A 21,072-nucleotide genomic window follows, 5' to 3' on the forward strand; every position below is an offset into this window, starting at 1 on the left:
AGGTTAATCCATACATATTTCATAAGATACGTTGTTTCAGACAAAGCAAAAACTGATATATTTTCATTGGGTTTTTTTACAACGAAAACGTAATCTATGAGTTTTTTCCCTTGGATTTTCCACGTAAAAATACCATTAATTAAAACTGAATCCCTCGACAAAACAGGCCATAATCCCCAGATCGTCCAGTTGCGGACGTCTGCTTCGCAGTGACATGGCAAAGAAGTAATAGCCGGCGAATCATTTTTCATACTTTTCTTTTTTTTGTTTCTCGGTTCTCGATCGTGCTGCGACGATAATTTGTCGTCGGTCATCACGTAAGTTGCTTCGGCGACTGTCAGCTCGTAACGAAGGAAGAAAAAAATGGCGCTCTATTTTATGTTACTTGCAGTCCAGGTTCTTTACTGAATTATGCTATTATTAGGATGTGTCTATTTTTATCATCGGGTATATATATTTATAAGATATATCTATGTAAAAAAGAGTAGCTCTTTGTTAGACTCACTAAAATTCGAGAATGGATGGACCGATTTGGTTAATTTTGGTTTTAAAATATTTATGGAAAGTCGAGGGAAGGTTTGTATGACCAGAAAATATGTAATAATTACGAGGAAAACAGTAAAACTAAAAATTTTCTTTTCCCATACTAAATGTCATTAATATTGTCTTCAATAGCTTCACTGTCACAAATGATCGACATTTTTGTCGGCTATCAGATATATATAAGTGTTCTTGGATATTTAAATCGTGACTAAAAGTATTGAAAACTGTTTAACACTACCGATCGATGTTATCGAACCGCCATTAGAATATATAATGTACTATTCAAGAATTCGTCAGTATTGGAGGTTTAATACTCTTCCACGGTTTATTTTCATACAAATGAAACTACTTTTTATAGATACATGTGTTGTATAATGTGAATATTAAGTGAAAAATGTAGTAACGGCAATTTCGAATATTAATATAATTGCGATTCGAGTAAATATTTAAAACAGTGACTTGCTTAAGGAAAAGAATAGCTAAAAATATATATCAAGTTTGTTATTATTTAGTCACAAAGTTAGTACGCGACAACTTTATTTACTTTCTTTATTAACAATGCCAAATAAAAGACTATGGGACTTTGGTCAAATCAAATGTGCGATGAGCTACGTCACGTACTAATAGCAAACACAATAACACTAAAACACAGTGTTGTTATGATCCAGGGACTAGCAGCATTACGAATTATGGCGCCAATAATATTGTAACGATTTGTTCGTACAGCTACTTTTTTATTTTCTATATTTATTATTATTATCATTTTCTTTTTTTATTGTCATTTTTCTTAGTTTTGTATTAACATCTCTACTATTAGCTTTATTTTAGTCGTTTGTTTCGCTTACTACATCATTTTTCCGTTGTATTTTTATTTTTATTTTATTTCTTTAATTCTTTTATTTCTAGATTTATTTATTTTTTATTTTCCTACACCTATGTCTTATATATCCCTCACCCCTTCCTTCCTCTTATCTTTTCGGCGATAGTCCTTAATTTCCATCTCATTCTTAAATTTCGGTTTCAAATTTAATTTTGTTCTTCTTCCCTCTAGTTCTTCCAATTTTTCTATATGTTATTAATGCTTGATTTTCTTGTCATCTCCCTCCTATTGAATATTTTATGGGTTATCTGATTTTTCCAGTATCCTTTTCTAGGTATTACTGAAATCCTGTGTGGGTTCCTTTTAAATTGCTGTCCTTTAATAGATCAGTTTAGTTGGCGATTGATCTATGTTGATCTACTATGGTGTTATTTATTCCTTTTACTACATTTAGTGTATTCCCATTTATTTTCTAATTTACACAATTCTTATATATTATCAAATATGTAATTATCAATGTAAGACACTTTGTTTAAACACTGCGAGGGGGTAAAACAATTGATCGTTTTCGAGATTCCTGCTGCAAGCTCGTTAGCGTTTGTCCGACTTCGATTTTTATGGACATCGGTTTCCGACAGGAAAGCCTTAATTATAAAGTTTCTACCGCTGGAGACTGCGCCACAATCCAATAAACTCGGAATAATCCGTGGCGTTACGTCAAAGTCGTTAAGGGCTAGGGTCGAAGACAAAATAAGTATTCTAGTTTCGGGTCGAGATTATTTCAACCCTTTGGCTTTATTATATATAAGTACAAGTTCCGTCTGAAGTAGAGCACTTTTGAGCTATTACAGAACAATGGACATTTATGACATAATATAAGTGAAGAAGGAGGATATTTCGTATTAACATTACTTCCTAACTTAAATATTATAAGGGCTATTAGTTAATTTTGGAAGACTTAAATACATTTACGTCATGTCTCAACAAACAACAACAAGATAAAGGTTTTACTTTTTTTACCTTTTTCTAACACGCTGACTGCCAACTACAAGTTAAATCATAGATAGCGTTCCTTTATAGGAAGCATACTACGAGTTATTTCGTCCTGTGGTTAATTTAGTTACAAAAAATAAAATTATAAGAAGAAACAAAAGAATATTAAATATTGAATAAAACAATTTTTGGGGATAACTATGAGATAGAATTAGAGTTTTTAATAACCTAATGTGTTTAAATCAAATTGTCATTTTAGGCCAGCTTTCTGAAAATCGCTGTGGCAGTCAACATTATGCTGACATTGCGTCAGACGTTTGATATCAAATTGAACGAGTTGACTTTAGAATTCAGTCGTATAGTGATTACCTAAATTTTTACCGTTTTTAATTAATTATATCTTGTTTGAAGGCGAAATCTCATTCTCACGTTCATTGGTTACGTAGCAATAAGCATTGGTTACAAATTTTGGGTAACTTTTGCGCCCAAACAGCTGAAAAATGCAGAGAAAAGGTTTTAAAGTCAATTCAAAGTTTCTGTTATGTTTATGGGTATTATATGCTGAGTAAATGTGGAAAAATCATGACAAATGTACTCAAAGAAGCGCAATTGCAGTATTTGAAAAATCAAAGAAGGTACATTGGTCGGACTTGATATTTGAAAACTAATGGTTGATGCAAGGTTTATAAAATGTTTAACGCCTGATGACACAGCAGCATGGGCATCGTTTCAAAATGTTGTTCACAACTTTCTCTTTGACCATCAAAAATCATCGGATTACAAGCACGTTATCGACAATTTATTGGAAAATTACTACAACAATGGATTTCGAGTGTCTCTCAAAATACCTTTTCTATATTTACATCTTGCTATATTTCCACAAAACTTGGGAGACACGAGCGACGAGCAAGGAGTGAGGATACACCAAGATATGATGAAAATCGAAAGGTAATAACAAGGAATTTGGGTCGAAGGCATGATGAGTGCATAAACTCAGTTCAAGTCCTTTTGTGATTTGTACTTTCTAATTCAAAAAATATTCGTTTACCGTCAAACATAGCAAAACAATGAATTTTTGCATATTTCGAAAACTAGAACCAGTTAAATAAAATTAGGTTGCTGATTTGGATTCAGAGCTTATAGTTCCTAATGTTCACTACCGTATATAATTGTGTAATTAACTGAAGAACTTTGGTTTGAAAGGGTTGGATTACTAGTTGGTGTGATGTTTCAGTGCAAAACCATATTTCTAACCGACAAGTATTAATCTAGTACAGTACAGACTAACTAGTACAGTTGTTTGATTTGGAGTCTGATCTACTCTGTTTCTTGTCTGACATGATGTGTTTGGTTCAAATACGTAAAAATGGACGAGGGAGAGTAGTTTTGATGACCAAACTTGAACTTTGCTTAAAAGTTCATGTTTTATTGCTTATGTCAGGATTTATTGAATGTTTTAAAATCCCGCAAATTCCTTTCACGACTCTTTATACATAATCTAAAGAAATGTCTTATTTATAACAAATATTATGAATTAAAATGTATACTAGTTTAGTCTAATATATTTTTCTGTCCTTGAAAGCAACCTAATATCTACTTGTTCAGTTTTTGTCTCTGATAAATATTTTTCCGTGTAATTTCGAAAACTAACTTCAACGAGCCCGTCTCCGAACACAGTTTGTTAATTAAAAACGAAGACCTTTGACAAAAAAATGCAATTTCGTGCGTCGGCATAATCAAACCGGTCATCCGGATCCGATTCAAAGAAGCAATCGTTTCCGACTCGATTTCATATTTCCCATTTTTACGGCCATTGTTTCCGGCCGTCAGTAATTTGTAATTCTGTCGTGTCATGCGAGGCCTTCCACCTACGTGTGTGTGTGTATGTCGGCCAGTTGTAAAATTGATCCCGGCGGAAATCCCGCGCCAGTTTCGTGGGATTCGTTCTCGTCGGTCTAATTTACGTCTAGATGTTGCAATTAAAAGTTTTTTCGTGCCTTTTGTTATCGCGAAAATTGCCCCCCCCTTGTTGAAATTATTTTATGGAATTTCTTCTTGCGTCTTTTCTTTTTTACGCATCGAGCATACAGCCCACATAAGTTCTCCTATTTGTCATTAAAGACGTTATTCCAGTGAAATATAGCTAAATATACCTATCAGTGAAAAATATGTTTGAAAGAAAGTTAAATTAAGCGAATAAATTAATTTTAAAGGTTTTAGAACAAATGGTGTTACTGTCTATTAAATGTTATCGAATATATTTGCAGCCAACTTCATATTGAAGGCTCACATAAATATATAAAAATGTTATTCTTCTGCGTCACAGTGCTCAGCAAATTCGGTGAAAGGATACTAGGAAACGTTGAAATGGGAAATGTTCCATTCTCTGTATCCTCCAGACCATTTTCCTTCTGATTATTACTTGTTGGAGCAGCGCTTAATGTATTATGAATATGTCATACCTGTCAAACGATTATTTCTACAAACTATACGAAAAAACATCCTTATAACTGAAATTAAAAATAATATATTTAAAACCTTTCAGCATAGTAACATATAAGTATTTCTGTCTATATCTATAAAATCTACCATATTCAATATTCACATAATATTTGAGAATATTTAAACATTTTTTAAGTGTAATATAATTGGACAATAAAAACCTCTGAAAGAAAGGATAGTACTAAATTAAAATATTACGAATTTGGGATAAATACCAAATTATTATTTATAGAAATATATGGGAAAATAATTCTAATAAATAAATTAAAATAATTTTTAACTTGTTAATTTTGATGATCTGATAATGTGATGAACAGGTATCAGACACAAAACTGTAATGTCAGGAATAATATTTGGTAATATTTCCGAGACGACATTGCTTTCGTGTATCTGTAGATCATTAGGAATTCTTCAGCATATAATATTTCTATATTATGGTAATATGTTTCTACTGCTGTCTATACCTATAATATTTAATGTACATCAAGTCTATTTACCATTTATTTTCCAGACTAAATAAAGATGCAATATTTATAGGAAATGTCTATTATTGAAATCTATTGTTGTGTAAAAACTATTTAGCCCATAAGGAATATAGTATAAAAACCGGAACAATATAAATAGCCAAAGATCGTTAAGTGAAATTCTATGAATTATAAAGATAGCGTCCAGACAAAAGCGTTGAAACCCAAGACTGGAATACTTATTTTGGCTTCGACATAGTTCCAGCTTCAATCCTTTGACGATTTTGACGTAAGGCCGGGCGCCATTTCCGTTTTATTACTGTGCCGAAAGGGAATTGACCCGAAATTGTGAAAACTTTATAATTAAAATGCGATCGCAAAAAACCAAAGACTAGAAGAACGAAACGACTAAAACTTTCAGTCCAGGCTTGAAATAATTGAAATATTAAGCTAGCCAGTTTCAGCACGCCGGTTTATTTTAATAAAAGCCTTTTAATGCTCTCAATCAATCAGAATTAAATGGCACAAATTAAAAATTCTTTTTATATCTATATTTGGTGCATTATGGCATATGATATTTGGGGTTATAATTTTATTATTTAATATTCTTTTAGTAGTCATAATTTTATTAAATATGATTCACCTTTCTCTAATATATATATATAATAAATATATATATATATATATATATATATATATATATATATATATATATATATATAATATATCTAATATATATATATAATAAATATATATATATATATATATATATATATATATATATATATATATATATATTCTCTAATATATATATAAAAACGATAAATTATGGATATTGAAAAAAATGTTTGAATTATCAGGAAAAATATAAGAAATATAGATGTCTTCACAACAAATAACTGTTGTATATGACTATCTTCGATTACATTCTCGAGATAAATAGTTTCAAAAACATTTATTACAAATTATATTAGTCAAGAGTTTTAAGAATTATATTCAGTTTTCATGAAGATATACGAAAATTTAAGGCTTCATAAAATTGTGGAATATCGTTTATATTGTAGTCATAATTTCTTTGAATATGATACACATTTCTTTATACATAATTCTTGGGTTTCGTTTCATAATATATCATATATATATATATATTCACTATATTTGAGGTGATCTTATGTCGAGGCAAATATTATCGTCTCTAACCCCAACAGATATATTACCTTAAACACACGACGTCATTCTATATCAATATTAACATCTAACCAACCCGGATGCTGGTTATACCTATTTATTTACACCCCTGTAATCTCCAATGCAGTATAGCGTCGATCCCCTTCCATATTTCATCATTAGATGATATATTCAACGAGTCCGGCGCCCGCGCTTATAAAACTCTCTTCTATTCTGCTAGAGAACGAATTCAATATTTATAAATAAATAGAGCCGAGAGTCTATTGAATAATGCAGCACCGCATAGTTGTTCGCGCCGAAGCTATTCCTTATTGAGCGAACTGGCTGGAAATATTCGTTTAATTTTATTGAGAATCTCGAGCAATTTTTATAAGAATGCAATGGCTGAACACGAAGAATGGTTAACTCGTTTTATAACTGGTAATTTAAGGCAATTTTCAAACATGGGCTCGACGTTGTGTATATACTCTGTGTAATTATGTAGATAAAATGAAATTAAGCTAACTTAGTTGGGATATATTCTACAAATAGATTTAAAAATTAGATAAAATTTTATAGGAACAAATGAAGAATTCCTGGATGGATAATCTTTTAAAGAGTTTTATATTCTTTATATTTTATATTAATTCTTGAAATTTTTTATGGGTTTTATATCAATATATAGTTCAGTATGCTACATATAGGCAGATATAGCGTAAATAATGGATTTAAGATAAATGAGTTTTGGAGTTACCGTTCGTTTTCATGTCATAGCTAATTTTCTTATGAAATATGTGAGAAGAGTTGTTTTATGCACAAAGATTCATGAACAATTCAATTAAAGACCTTCATAAAGCCTTTCATAAAGTCTTGTATAAAATAATCTATAATATATTAAGGATGTTAAGAGTTAAAAAAGAAGAAGCTTATATGAAGCATAAGCAGGAAAATTTAGAAACAGCTGCAGACTATTCTTTACTTACTCTAAAATATGCGACATACTAAAAATAGAAAATGTTAGAGATAATAGCGGGGACGTAGCCAAAACTCTAACTAAGAAAATCACGCGATAATTTTTTTTCATTAATTATATCTTACCTTCGATATGTTTAGTACAATCTTTATTCACAAATTAATTTATTACTACTATTATGTTGTACTTGCAATAAAATATAAGCAAGGCGTATATGGGATTAATACATTAGTATGTATTTTCCAAATTAGAATAAAACTAATCTACTTAAGCTAAACTTAAAAATATACTTATACACTAAACTAGTCCATGTGGTCCATTTAATTACGAGATCACGGTGCAGCTCTTCGTTGGATACGTAGCTATAAGCATTAGTAATTAATCGTAGAACATTGTTTTGGGTGCGGCGGATTACTAATTGATTTGATATTTTTGTGCAACCCCATGTTTGCACTCCATAGGTCCAAATGGGCGTTAAGATCGACAGATAAACCAATCTCGTTCATTTTAGATCAAGTTGAGAGTATTTTACGACTAATCAGTACAGTTGATTAACTTTGAGCCTAATCTGCTATGCTTTTTGTCTAACATTATATTTTCAGTTTAACCTACCATCGAGATATATTCCGAGGTATCAATTCTGCTTGATGAATCGGACATCCGTCAAGTGATATAATTAAATTTTTGTCAATTTGCCGCAACTCAAAATTAACATGGATAGTTTTGAAGCCATTAAGGTGTATTTTTCAGTATCTAGTCCAATTGTAGATGTTGACCGCTAGTTGTACTTGTTATATAACCTTAGACAGAGATACATCTTTTGCCTACAATCAAACTGTTCATATACCAACAAATATGAATGATAATATTATTAACATACAGTAATGATACTAAGTATCTTGATATGAATCTTGATGCGAAATTTGGAGGAGAGTCCATAAGAAAGACAACGAAGAATTGAAATTCATAAAAATATTTTGTTTATTGAGAACATGATTTAAATTATCCGTTCATAATAAGTTGCTGCTGTATAAGCACATACTAAAACTATAAAAAACTAAAAAAATTTATTAAAAAAAAAGGTGAATCACAAAAAAATTTATTATGCAATAAATCGTTTCATAAAAAATATTAAATTGGAACCTTTACGTATTTTATTTGTTAATTTTAACGATATGTATCTATATATAGACCGAACATTCATATTTACTATTCATATATACGATTTCGCCCTAATGTTGATCAATACTTGTTGAAAAAGTAATCAGAAACAAAACTGTAATGTCAGGAATAATATTCGGTAATATTTAGTACACGACATTATTTTCTTCTAACCGCAGGCCATAAGTATAATATCAGCAATTTCGTTCTAATATGATTAGGTAATTTTTTAAGAAAATATCGTTATTTATTCTTCTGTGAGTTGTATTGTACATTTCGTACTAATTTAACTAGTTCTAAAATTAAATTAATTAATATAGGGTATATACGAAAAATATATAATAGCTTGCCAGTGAATTCAGTAATTTTTAAGATTTAGTGTTAATAGTGTTTTCGGTTTGGTACAATGGAACTAAACCAATCTGAACATGTCTATGTCTAACACATTTTACACATTGTCTATGTCTATCCATTAGGTTTAGATCTACGACAAGGATGATGTTAAGGAACTCGAGTTTTCGTTTTTGCTGACAAAGAGGGAATTTGTCTGAATTACAATTTACAGATCCTTCAATCCAGATATATTGAAGGACTAAAACCAATTTACCTTAGAAGTACATTTCAATCAGGTCCAAAGCCGCGCATAGAGTGATTAGAACAGTCTTTTTAAGATTACTTTAACAGAAAATGGGAAAAAGAATTTTTATCAAGATATCCTCTCACACATATTAAAAATTAACAGTGTGTTCACCTATATTGATTATTTCGTTGTCAAACTATCTGAAAAATATATCGAACAACACAACATATTCTTTAAGAACAACATTGATTATTTGTTTCAGTTTGTTCCGGTCTACGTAACGTGCATATAAAAGTGCCGACAGCAGTAGTGCGGGGCCACGACGCTACCCTCCAATGCTTCTACGACTTGGAAGGGGACAAACTGTACTCGGTGAAGTGGTACCGAGGCGGCTGGGAGTTCTTCCGTTATTGTCCCAGCGAATATCCGCCGATCAAACAGTTTAAGATCCGAGGATTGAACGTGCGAGAGAAGGACTCGCGAGACACTCAAGTGGTCTTAGAGAACGTGTCGAAGGAGATTAGTGGTGCTTTTAGTTGTGAGGTTACCGCGGATCAACCCAGTTTTTTCACATACATGGAAACAGCAGAGTTAAAGGTAATTAACAACACTCCTCAAGATATTAATACAAGAAATGTTAAACCGACTAATTTTAATTGTATAGGTGGTGGATCTACCTAAGAAGGACCCATTTATCAGTGGATTAAAGACGCGATACAAATTGGATGATATACTAAAAGCCAACTGTACATCCGAAGGATCTCATCCAGCCGCTAACTTGACTTGGTATGTGAACGGTGTCCCAGTTGAAGAAAAATACGTTCACCATCAGCAACCCATGCTATATAATGTTGATGACTTAGTAAGGTCAGTATTTATATATTATAGTAAACATTATAATCATGACGAATTAATATACGTCTTAGTATTTTATATTTAAAAAATGTAATTAAAAATAGGAAAATGTTAATTACATTATATATATATATATATATATATATATATATATATATATATATATATATATATATATATATATATATATATAAATGATTCAGAAACAACAATAAATCAAATACAGTTTTAAAATATCTTCATACAAATTCAGCAAAGTTTCCAGGGAACCGAAGAGCGATATATCTAACAGGCTTGAGAAAAATAAAACCTCCGGTGTAGCTGGGCAAACGGGAATAACCAACTTTTGAATAGCCCCTAAAATAAGTCGTTAGGAATGCTTTCGGGTTAAGTTTAAATTCGAAACAGTACAAACCAAGTATGAAAAAAATATTGCTCACGTACGAACAAAGATAAATGAGAAATCAGAGCAAAATATATTAAACTAGTGTTTTGGGATATACTAACACACATATTAATGAATTATTATTAAAATTTCATCAGACTTGGCGCAGTGTGGTAGTAGCATCTTTATTGTTATGGTGCGTTTAGAGCAAATTTTGCAAAATTTTAATCTAATTTAAAGATCGAGAATGATGTACTATATATTTCTTGTGTTTTTCTTTATCTCATATATAAAATGCTTTTTTTTTCCACCTCCTGTTTCATGTTATCCATTTACCACTTTTTGTAGCCTATAAAACTGTTATTTTTCCTATTTTCCTTTATTTTAGTTTCTTGTCATTTTTAATAATTCTTTTGTTCCTTATTTTTCTTGGGGTTTCCTGGGGAAATATTTGTACAATTATTTCATTATTAATGGCTTGTACTATTTAGTATGTCTCTTTTTGGTGATAACGTACTCAGATACTATTTTAGTTTTATTTGTTTTCTATCTTACATTTTAAATTTTTGTTTCCTTTATCCTACGTCTTGGGGTTTTTTGTTTGTTTTATTCTCTTTCTCTCTCTCTCTCTCTCTCTCTCTCTCGCTCTCTCTAAATCTTTCTATTTCATCTCTCTCCGTCATACAGTTGAGATATTAACACCAAAATCATTGAGTGTGAACAGATGAACAAGATTAACTTATGAGAGAATATCATAGATCAGAATCGAATGAAAACTAACATATACCTCTATAACTAATGCACATACACTTAAATTACACATCAAATTATTTATTTATTACGAGTTAATTATAACAGATACACACTGACCTTTATTTTTACGTAATTATGCCGTTAACTAAATCCTTTGATGGCCTTTAAAAATTATTATTATTATAAGACATATACATTTTAATTATGTATGGTTGCTGCCTTGAAGCAGCTGAATTTACGACCGAATCACATAACTCAATATAAACTTATTCTTATAATTAAATCTCATAAATTGCGGCCTACCATCGTCGTTAGCAAACCTGGGAAATTAAAAAGTTTTCCTTAATTAGGACCGCCTCTCCGTTTTTTTTTTCGTTAAATAAACCTTCCGAGCTCTTATTTACCCGAAAAGTTTTCGGTTAGCTTTAGTTTTTCGTTTACAGTTCTCCCATCACTTAACATTATCAATGTGATATTTTATAGATAACGAAATTAAATATTCACGGAGGGTTCTTACCTGTTAAATTTTCGGAAACATCGTTTTTCAGTGTCTTGGTGACCATAACAAAAACGAAACAAAGCAGACGTGAAACATGATCACAAATGGGTGGACTATGACGTTTTCAGGTATGTATGTCCCCAAGTTGGGTTCTAAAAAACGTTTTTCTGAAACGAAAATAACATTTTAATATATCCGAATTTTATAGGCCACAAATATTCTCGTACGAAGTATAAACATTCATTTTAATCTTGATATAAAGGTACGAGATATCTACGCATGGGCTATCTTGGAAAATATATTCGGGCAATGAAATATAGCGTGTAACATGGACAATATTTATGTGTTTTTTTTAAAGAAAGGCAGCTAAAGAACAATTTTTATTATTACACTATAGATAGAATGATAATATAGCAAACTATTTCCACATGAATTAACAGTAAAAAATATAACAAACTTGCTTTTTCCTTGTGAATTCTTGCTGAAATAGAACTTGAACTTTATTTAGGGGATGGTTATAGGTGATGAAAAGTGTATCATATGTGGTAATATTGTGTAAAAAAATGATGGTGGAAATCGGGACTAGCTTGACAAACTGTTGTTTGTTCCACAGTAGCAAAATTATGATTATAAAAGAAAAGTGGCAAAGGGTAATAGTTCAAAATGTGACATATATAATTTAGTAGAGTTTTAAACTTATATGAAAATAAGTTGCTTTTCGGAAATAATAAATAATAGTACAGTTACTTTCAATAGAACTTTAAATTTTGTATAGAATATTAGAATTAGATATGCTTATTACAAATTTAATTAACAAAATAATTTATTACTACTGTTCTGTTGTGCTTACATCAGTACAAAAGTAAGACACATATGGATTAAATACATCAGCATACATTTCCAAAATTAAAATTAAATTAAAGTACTTGAACCAAAAATTGACAGTAACAAAAGTTCGTGCTGTTCTTTTCGCTTCAAACTTCTGATTGCCTGTGCGTTATCCAGTAGCTCTATTGCTTCTACGTTGCTGTGATTTGGCAACCTTATTTAGGATTTTAATGCGTAATACTGGATAACTTCGTAAATCCATTTGATTTCGAGATCATCGTGTAGTTCTTTATTCTTCGTAACAGCGAACGTTGTTTTGGCATCGCTGGATTACAATTTGGTTTGGTGTTTTAGTAAAACGCCATATTTGTACCCTATATGTCCAAACAGGCTTTATAATAGATTGACGAAACAATATCTTTGATCTTGGTTTAAGTTGGGAAAAACCTCCGACTAACTAGTGCAGTTATTTGATTTTGAGTTTGATATACTCTGTTTTATGTTTAAGGTATTGGTTTCTATTAATAACAAGCTAAAATTGAAATGGATGACGAGGTATTTCACTGATTCTACTTGAAGAATCGCAATATTAAGAATAAAGATTAAATTAAATTTAATGAAATGTCTAACCTAAACCTAAGCACAGAAATAGAACTATTCGAATTTGTAAGCTGTAGAGATATATAGCAAGTTCTCTAGAATAATGTATAGTCTATAATTATTTATTTTATAATTACATTTTAAATACTTTATTATCCGAACAGATCAGTACAATATTACGTTCGAACAGGAAATCTCGTATTAAACGTTGAAGCGCTACATAACCGATATGTGTTTTCGGCGCGAAATATCAACCGTGACATATTGATATGGAAATGGGGAAACGCGTGACACATCAGCAAAATCCCCGATGAATATAAAGGAGCCCGAAAAAGATCAAACAAATGTAGAACGAAAAAAAACTTCCTATAATAGTAATATTTTATCTTTACGACTTCTTGGATCCGTGGATCTTTTATAAAACGGGGATATGTGTCGGAAGGGCTCGAACATATTGCATAACAATGCAATTACATGAATATTGCAATATAACGGAGGGTTATATTCGCGTATTCTTCATGTGGTATATTAGATCTTGCTATATTTATTGCTGCGAAATATGCGAAAAAGGCTCTGTATCTGTGTATTGTGTTGATTAATGTTTTTTTTTTTTACTTTTTAGAAATACTACTCGTCGATTTATTTAAAAATTAATTTCGATTTGTTAGTCTCGGTAAAACTCGTGAAAGACTGGACAGATTTGGCTAATTTTAATTATGAGATATGTGTGGATGGCCAGGGAAGGTTTATATGGTGGCAAAATATAGAATGATTTCGAGAAAAATATTGAAATCAACAATTTTGTTTCAGCTATACGAAATGCCACTCTTATTGTAATTAATAGTCAAATGTTCAGTTGTATGATATATGTCAGAATGGATGAACCATAACGAAAAGTGATACTTTAAAAAAGAACAACAAAACTTTTAAGTTGATATATATTATAATTATTGTTGTGCTCTAATTGTGGGAAAATCTGGAGTTAAGGAGACAGTTTAAAAAGATGTATTAACAATATAATAAAACAATCATGAGATACTATATTATCAATTAAATTAATCTCAACTTGTTGGTCTACGAATTGTATTATTTCATTTATTTTGTTTTGAATTAATGTATTTAACTCCATGGGTAGACGCAACAAAATTCCCACCTATCTCAATTAAGTAGCATTAAGCCAAAATACGAATTATAAGTATCCTAACTAATACATATTTCTTTAAGTAAATGAACCACTTCAAAATAATTAAGTTTTTAATTGATGGCATTTTACAAACAACTTTTTAAAGGGCAACAACAAATTTGACTCTATATGTATTGAATGGCTTTCAACTTTTCATTTTCGTAATCATATTTACCTTCAATGAAATTTTGCCATCCCACCATTTGAACACATTTTGGGTTTAAACTGTGGGAAATATTTTCATGATATCTTCTGTTGTATTCCTGCAAAAACCTATATATATATTCACGAAATTTACACAAATAGTTATAAACCTTAATTCATAATATCTTTAAACTAGCTAACTTGGTTTGTTTCTGCCAAGGAAAATGAAGATTATTTTTATTTCTGCACATACACTGGATACTAAACACTTTTGAGACTGAAGATACATTATAATCAAATAATAGTAACTATAATTAAGTCACAAAAAAGCTTAGCGTATTTTATATCAAACAAAAATGGCGTCATGAACAAACTAAAACGAACCATAGAAACAAACAATCGCATTATAGAAATCAGTCAATCAAATGCCTTAGTAGGACAATTCAAATGAAGCAATCAAAAAAGTGGTATCTCAGTGTCTAGTCTAGAACTAGACGCTAAATGTTTATTTATCAAGAATAGAGTTGAAGTATGATGTGAGTGTTTATGGTAAAGAATACTTTGCAAATGTACTTCATATGTTTTATTATATTATTAGCAAATGAGAGTACAGTGATGCAATTAAAGTTACTGCGCGGGAAATTCAAAAAGTCTCTGACTAACTAATCTGAACGAAAAAAAAATTTCAAAGAAATTATAGCAATTGCATTCATTGGTATATACCATTGCTATCATATTTTTCAAAAAGATGAATGAGCCCTTTGTATGACCCATTCATCAAGGTGAACTCTAATTGGTCATCAGGCACATAAATCTCGACAAGATACGTAGCTGCAATCTATTTATCCATAGAGAAAAGATATTTAGGTATATCTTATGCAATGAACTTATTAAGCCACTAACAGGAACCTGGAGAAATCTTTTCTATAACCTTCCTTGATGTTAATAAAGGCTTTGTAACCATTTGTGATTATTCATTTTGTCTCCGCCCATTTTCATTTAAACTCCCTTGTTATGTAAACAAAAACAGGATATTATATCATTTTATTCCTAAATCAATCTTGTGGGCATGTTTCATTATTTCGTTTTAAATCCTCTTGTTGTACATTTTATTTAAAACTCATTTAAAATCAAAATTATAATCAAAAAGACCTATTCGGCTGTTTGTCGATCTGGTATTTGTAATTATTTGTTCGTTATGTTATTATGTTGTATGGGTGGGGCGAAATTCCCGGTACAATTGATGCAATTTCCTCTGAGTGATAATAATAGAACGATTATTTTCAATAAATACCGTCACTATTTCTGTTCGTTCTTGTGGCATATATATATCCATAATAAATTTGAACGTCACAAAACAACAGTTAAAGTGAAACTGAGCTGAACGTCACATAACCAACATGGCACACAATCAAAATGGTAGCGGAACTTTTGCTCCACCCTATTTATTACCACCCTATATTATTTCACAATAATTTTAAATCAATGTTTTTTTAATCATTAAACTTAGAATTGTAATTAACATATGGTTTTTTTTAGTTTTAATATATCTATATATATATATATATATATATATATATATATATATATATATATATATATATATATATATATATATATATATCTATATATATATATATATATATATATATATATATATATATATATATATATATTATCATACGATGTTATAATAATTATTAGTGTAAACCTTCAAGAAAAAAATCAACCAAAATAGAATTTAACACTATTGAATATCGGTTAATTCTATTTTCGATTCGCTATTTTCCTGCTAGTTCTAGACCAATTTATCCTTTTCAGCAAATTGCGGAATGAAACCTCCGAAATATCCGGGCATGCTGCTGGATTAGTTCTAACAAAATATTTTATTTTCCTCTGTCGCCTTCGCCAAATTGCCGTAATTGCTTTTCACCGAAAAAACTTCATTTTCCGATTTATAAAGACACAGTCTAATGGATGGTGTTTTTTTTTTCGTTATTGTCGTGTATAAAAAGTCAGGAACGCACGTGTGTTGTGAGTATTGACTAATCTAAAATAATGTATGTTATTTAGTTTTGTGTTTTTCTTAGAATACAACTTTATTTATATCAGTTTATTAGAAAAATTATAGCTTGTACATCTAAATAATATAGGGTTTTTTAGTTTGGACCTGTCAGCTTGAACGGCCTGTGACGTGACCTTATATTCGGAAGTTTTGTCGATTTAAACGACGAAAAAACAAAGTAACAATCTATACAACCGTTAAATGTTCATTTGACAATTCTCTACATTTTCTACTCAATATAATTGAGATATTCAGTGTATAAATCTGCTGAAGCTTCCAACTCTACTACCAAAGTCCATCAAACACTTTTTGAAATTTATAGTGATGTTGCTCCACCATATATCAATTGTCAAACTGGTTATTGACTAATTTTGTGGTACCTTTTTAAACCATTTTAGAATATATTTTTCCATAACGTATGTAATTTTTTTAATAAATAACGTCATTCTTCTTCCACCTTTTGCATCTAACTGGTCGAAAAGATTACAAAGTTTATTTGCCAATATATTATAAGATACCCTTATATCCCTGACTGCTTGTAGGAAAAGGGAAAGATTTTGGTTGGTAGAGGAATTACATCGTATAATCACGGTGAATCTTATGCGGATTTGCTTCAATCATTAAAATTGTTATTTAAGGACATACATTTGTTGAAATGAGAACTAATAAGAACCTCTCTGAATACTACAGCTTCTAAATGAAAACAAAGAATCAACATAATAAAATATACTTTTACTGGATAAGTTAAAATATATGACCTAAAAGGACATAAGCAATGAAAACACCAACATAATGAATAACAGAACTATAATTAGTCAAATAAGTAAACATAAGATTTTTTTGAGGAAATTAAATAATTTTTTTAAAGAAATTTATTTACTACTTTTAGTGGTTCTACAATCTACCCAATAGGCAATAAGTATTTCTTATGTTTATATTATATATATACATGGCATGTAGAAAATCACTTCATTAAGTGATCCCTGTATAAAATTCTATCTTAATTAATTAGTCTTATTTTAAAGTCTATATATGTCCAATAATCAGATCGGATGGTGTTAAACGCTTTAGTCTACGCACTATCACCTCGCATATTTAACTGATTAGTGAGTACATTGGGATGCACTGACATTCTTTCGAAGTACTTCACACAAACACGTTGAATTACACTCGTCATGGGTTTTAGAGGAATATCGCCTTGTATCACTTCATTTGAAACATAGTACGGAGGATCAACAATGACACGCAACACTTTATTTTGGAACCATTGAATGATGGATATATTAGATTTGCTATCGGTACCCCATAGTTGGATTCCATATGACCAAATAGGCTTGAGTATAGACTCATATAGCAATACTTTGTTATGTAATGATAGCTGAGATTTTCGCCCGATTATCCCGATATTTGATATAATTTAAGTCCCAATTGATCTCGTTTAAAAAGTATGTGCTTCTTCTAGGTTAGCCTTCGATCTAAATGCATATCAAGATATTTAAATTCCTCTGCATGGGGAGTTGACAATGAGAGATATTCACTGTTCAGTATTTGCCGCTGAACTATTAGCGATATTGAAAGCTTTATCGTACATCTCAATACAAACCTCTCGAATACTAAAACTCTCTCGATTGTTTCCTGGAACAGGAGTTCAACCATCCCCTGGTCACCGACTCACTGTCAATTATCCGTATCCTCTATCTGAATGGGATCAGGACAAGTTTACTGTGGATCCCTTTTCACGTTGGTATAACGGGAAATCAGCGCGCAGATAGTGCGGTTAACTCGGCAGTTTCATCTCCTCTTCCCATTACGGATGTTTGTGTTCATATCGACCTTATACCATTCGTATCTCGTTTCACAAATAGCAACGTACAATGTCGTTGGACCCAGGAGGCCAACCACAGCAGACTCTTTGAGCTTAAAGCTGATTTTTTCTCCTTTCTTGGCGTTCCTTCCCTTCGTCTCCATGATTAATAGATGATTGATTCGAGCTACTATCATTTTAAAAATGCCTTAACAGGAGAAAACACAGACAGGCTCCTCGGATGTTTACGAGAGATCGATTTTCTCCATAGAATCTAGCCGATGCTAAGTTTAGAGTTACTGACCAAATAACCATTACCACTTTCCTGTGGGTGCTAATATGTGCTGTCTGGACAGAACCTCTACTTCGTTATGGTTGTGTTTATAGTACTGTATTTGTGTTTCTTTTTAAATTGTATATACACTATTTATTCTTTTAAGCCCCTTGTTTGTGTTATTAATTTTATTTTTTTATTTATTATCTAGTCGCTAAATGACGACAACCGCCAAAGTGACAAGAAAAAATATTAAAAAAAAACAGAACGGGACAGAAATTTGTTGAGTCGTAAGATACGATAAACCTTTTGCTACGCTTCCGCGAAAGAATTAAATCCGGAATATGCTTGTAATGCTACTTTAAGACATATAAGTCTCCTAGTTCAATCACTGAACCAAGAATAAGCAAACCACAGGGTCCAAGCATCAATTTGTTAGGTTTTGTGTGTAGCAATCCAAAAATTCTAGTCGAATTAAAGGAAAACATTTGTGAAATAATGTGTATATTTTATAAATTTACATTTTAACGTATTCTTGTTTTTTTTGTAATTTTTAAAAGTGAACGTTATAATTCTGATTACCAATTTACAGAAAAAAAACGAACTCATTTCATATTTTGACATATTTATAGAACCTTATACAACCGTATAAAATCGCCGTTTTTACATAAACATAATATTTTGGTATTCATTCGGCATACGTATATTTCGGTTCAAAAGCCTTGGTTGCAAGGTTTTGCTTGTCGTGATCAAAGTTGGAGAGTCATACAGATAAAATATTACCCGAACATACGTATATAAAAAAAAAACGAAATTCCTGCCTGCTTGCGTAGTAGTCCGATATCCTTTAGGAATATTTACATTCAGTTGGGATTTCGTCAATGTGTAACGCACGAAGCTATTTCCATATCAATATCCCGGGACTAATATACGGCTTTTTATTCTGAATAACATGTTCTATCAGTTTGGATATATATATATATATATATATATATATATATATATATATATATATATATATATATATACATATATATATTATATATTAGTGTTGGGAACAATCGACTATCGACTGTTCAGTAGTTGACTGCTTTTTACTATCGACTATTTCAGTCGATATTTTTGGTTCGCCTGTTTTTACTAGTAATTCGGTCCGACTGATTTTATTACTATTTACTATCGACTGTTTCAGTCGTTTACTTTTAGTTACTATTTTCGGTTCTACTAGTTCATTCGGCTGATTTTTAACGTTATGGACTTCTGTCCTAGCCGCGACCTTGAAAGTAATGCGCGGAATTTACGCTTATATAGATTTATATGTAATATCTGTGGTTTTATGTTTTTTTTTGTAGTTTTCTTGTGAATAACTATATATTCTAAATTAATATAGCAGCATTTTGGAAGGCTAGTTTGAACGAGGGCAAACAAATTCAATTGTAAATGATAAATAGTAAGATACTTTTGACTGGCATAATAGGTAATATTTTGGACTGGTATAATAGGTAATACTTTTTTGATAAACTTTCACGAATTTTGTCCAAGCGTCTTGTTTGTCGAAACTTTATTCCTAAAATCTTGAAAACTAAAATTAGGATTCAAAGGTTTCAGAAATTGCATAGATTCAAAAGATTTGAAGAATTTTTTACAGTAGCAGTTGTTAATTTTTTTAAAAATATTAATCGTAAAGAGGTGAATAAAGTATATTAAATATTTGTAATAAATACATTTTCTGATAGGAAAACTCTACTTTAATATTCAACAATTTATTTTGTTGGCTATTAAGAAGAGCACCACAGTTTTCATTTGTTAACGAATGGACTATCTTAACAGAATATGTTCAACTTTTAAAACCCATTGAAATAATGACCACCGAGTTATCTGGTGGAAGATATCCCAACGATGTCTTTAATTTTACGGTTAATAAGAGGACTGCAACAAATCCAGGATTTTAACAAGTGGATGGGGAAAAATGGCAAAATTGTCTATTAGATGTCATCAATAAACGACTGGCAATTTTAGAAATGAATACGATATGCGCAAAATCCACATTTTTAGATCCTAGATTTAAAAAAGCAGGATTTGGTATTGCAAATAATGCTAAGGCGATACAAAAAGTTATCACAAAAGAGGTATCTTCCATTCTAACTTCAAAAAATACAAATATAGTTCCACAACTCGAAATTCAAAACAAAACTACTGACCAAAAATGTATTGACATCTGGAGATATTTTGATAAAAAAAATGGCTAGAATGAAACAAGTAATTACTCCAAGTACTGCAGCAACTTTACAGATTTAGCAGTAATTGGAAATTCCATTTATTGGGCGTTTGGAAAACCCATTGGATTTTTGGAAAACCTAAAAAATGAAACTACCTGAATTATATCAGTTACACGTAAAATATTCCTCTATACCCGCAACATCTGTCCCCTGGGAACGAGTTTTTCCAAAATCTGGGCAAATAATTAACGATCGAAGAA

At 30.7% G+C, this 21,072-nt stretch overlaps 1 protein-coding gene across 1 annotated transcript in view; it reads left to right on the top strand.

Moving 5' to 3' along the window:
• The window catches only part of LOC143201953 (uncharacterized), a 133,170-nt gene that overhangs the window by 72,794 nt on the left and 39,304 nt on the right, over nucleotides 1-21,072 (top strand). The window contains exons 2-3 of the mRNA XM_076413187.1: nucleotides 9,466-9,800; nucleotides 9,868-10,070. Of these exons, the coding sequence (XP_076269302.1) occupies nucleotides 9,466-9,800; nucleotides 9,868-10,070 (538 nt within the window). The remainder of the gene's footprint in view (nucleotides 1-9,465; nucleotides 9,801-9,867; nucleotides 10,071-21,072) is intronic.

The sequence above is a fragment of the Rhynchophorus ferrugineus genome, unplaced genomic scaffold, assembly GCF_030347505.1.
Source record: "Rhynchophorus ferrugineus isolate W39M unplaced genomic scaffold, kcgeb_rfMv2 rfM9, whole genome shotgun sequence".
Classification (NCBI taxonomy): Eukaryota; Metazoa; Arthropoda; class Insecta; order Coleoptera; family Curculionidae; genus Rhynchophorus; species Rhynchophorus ferrugineus.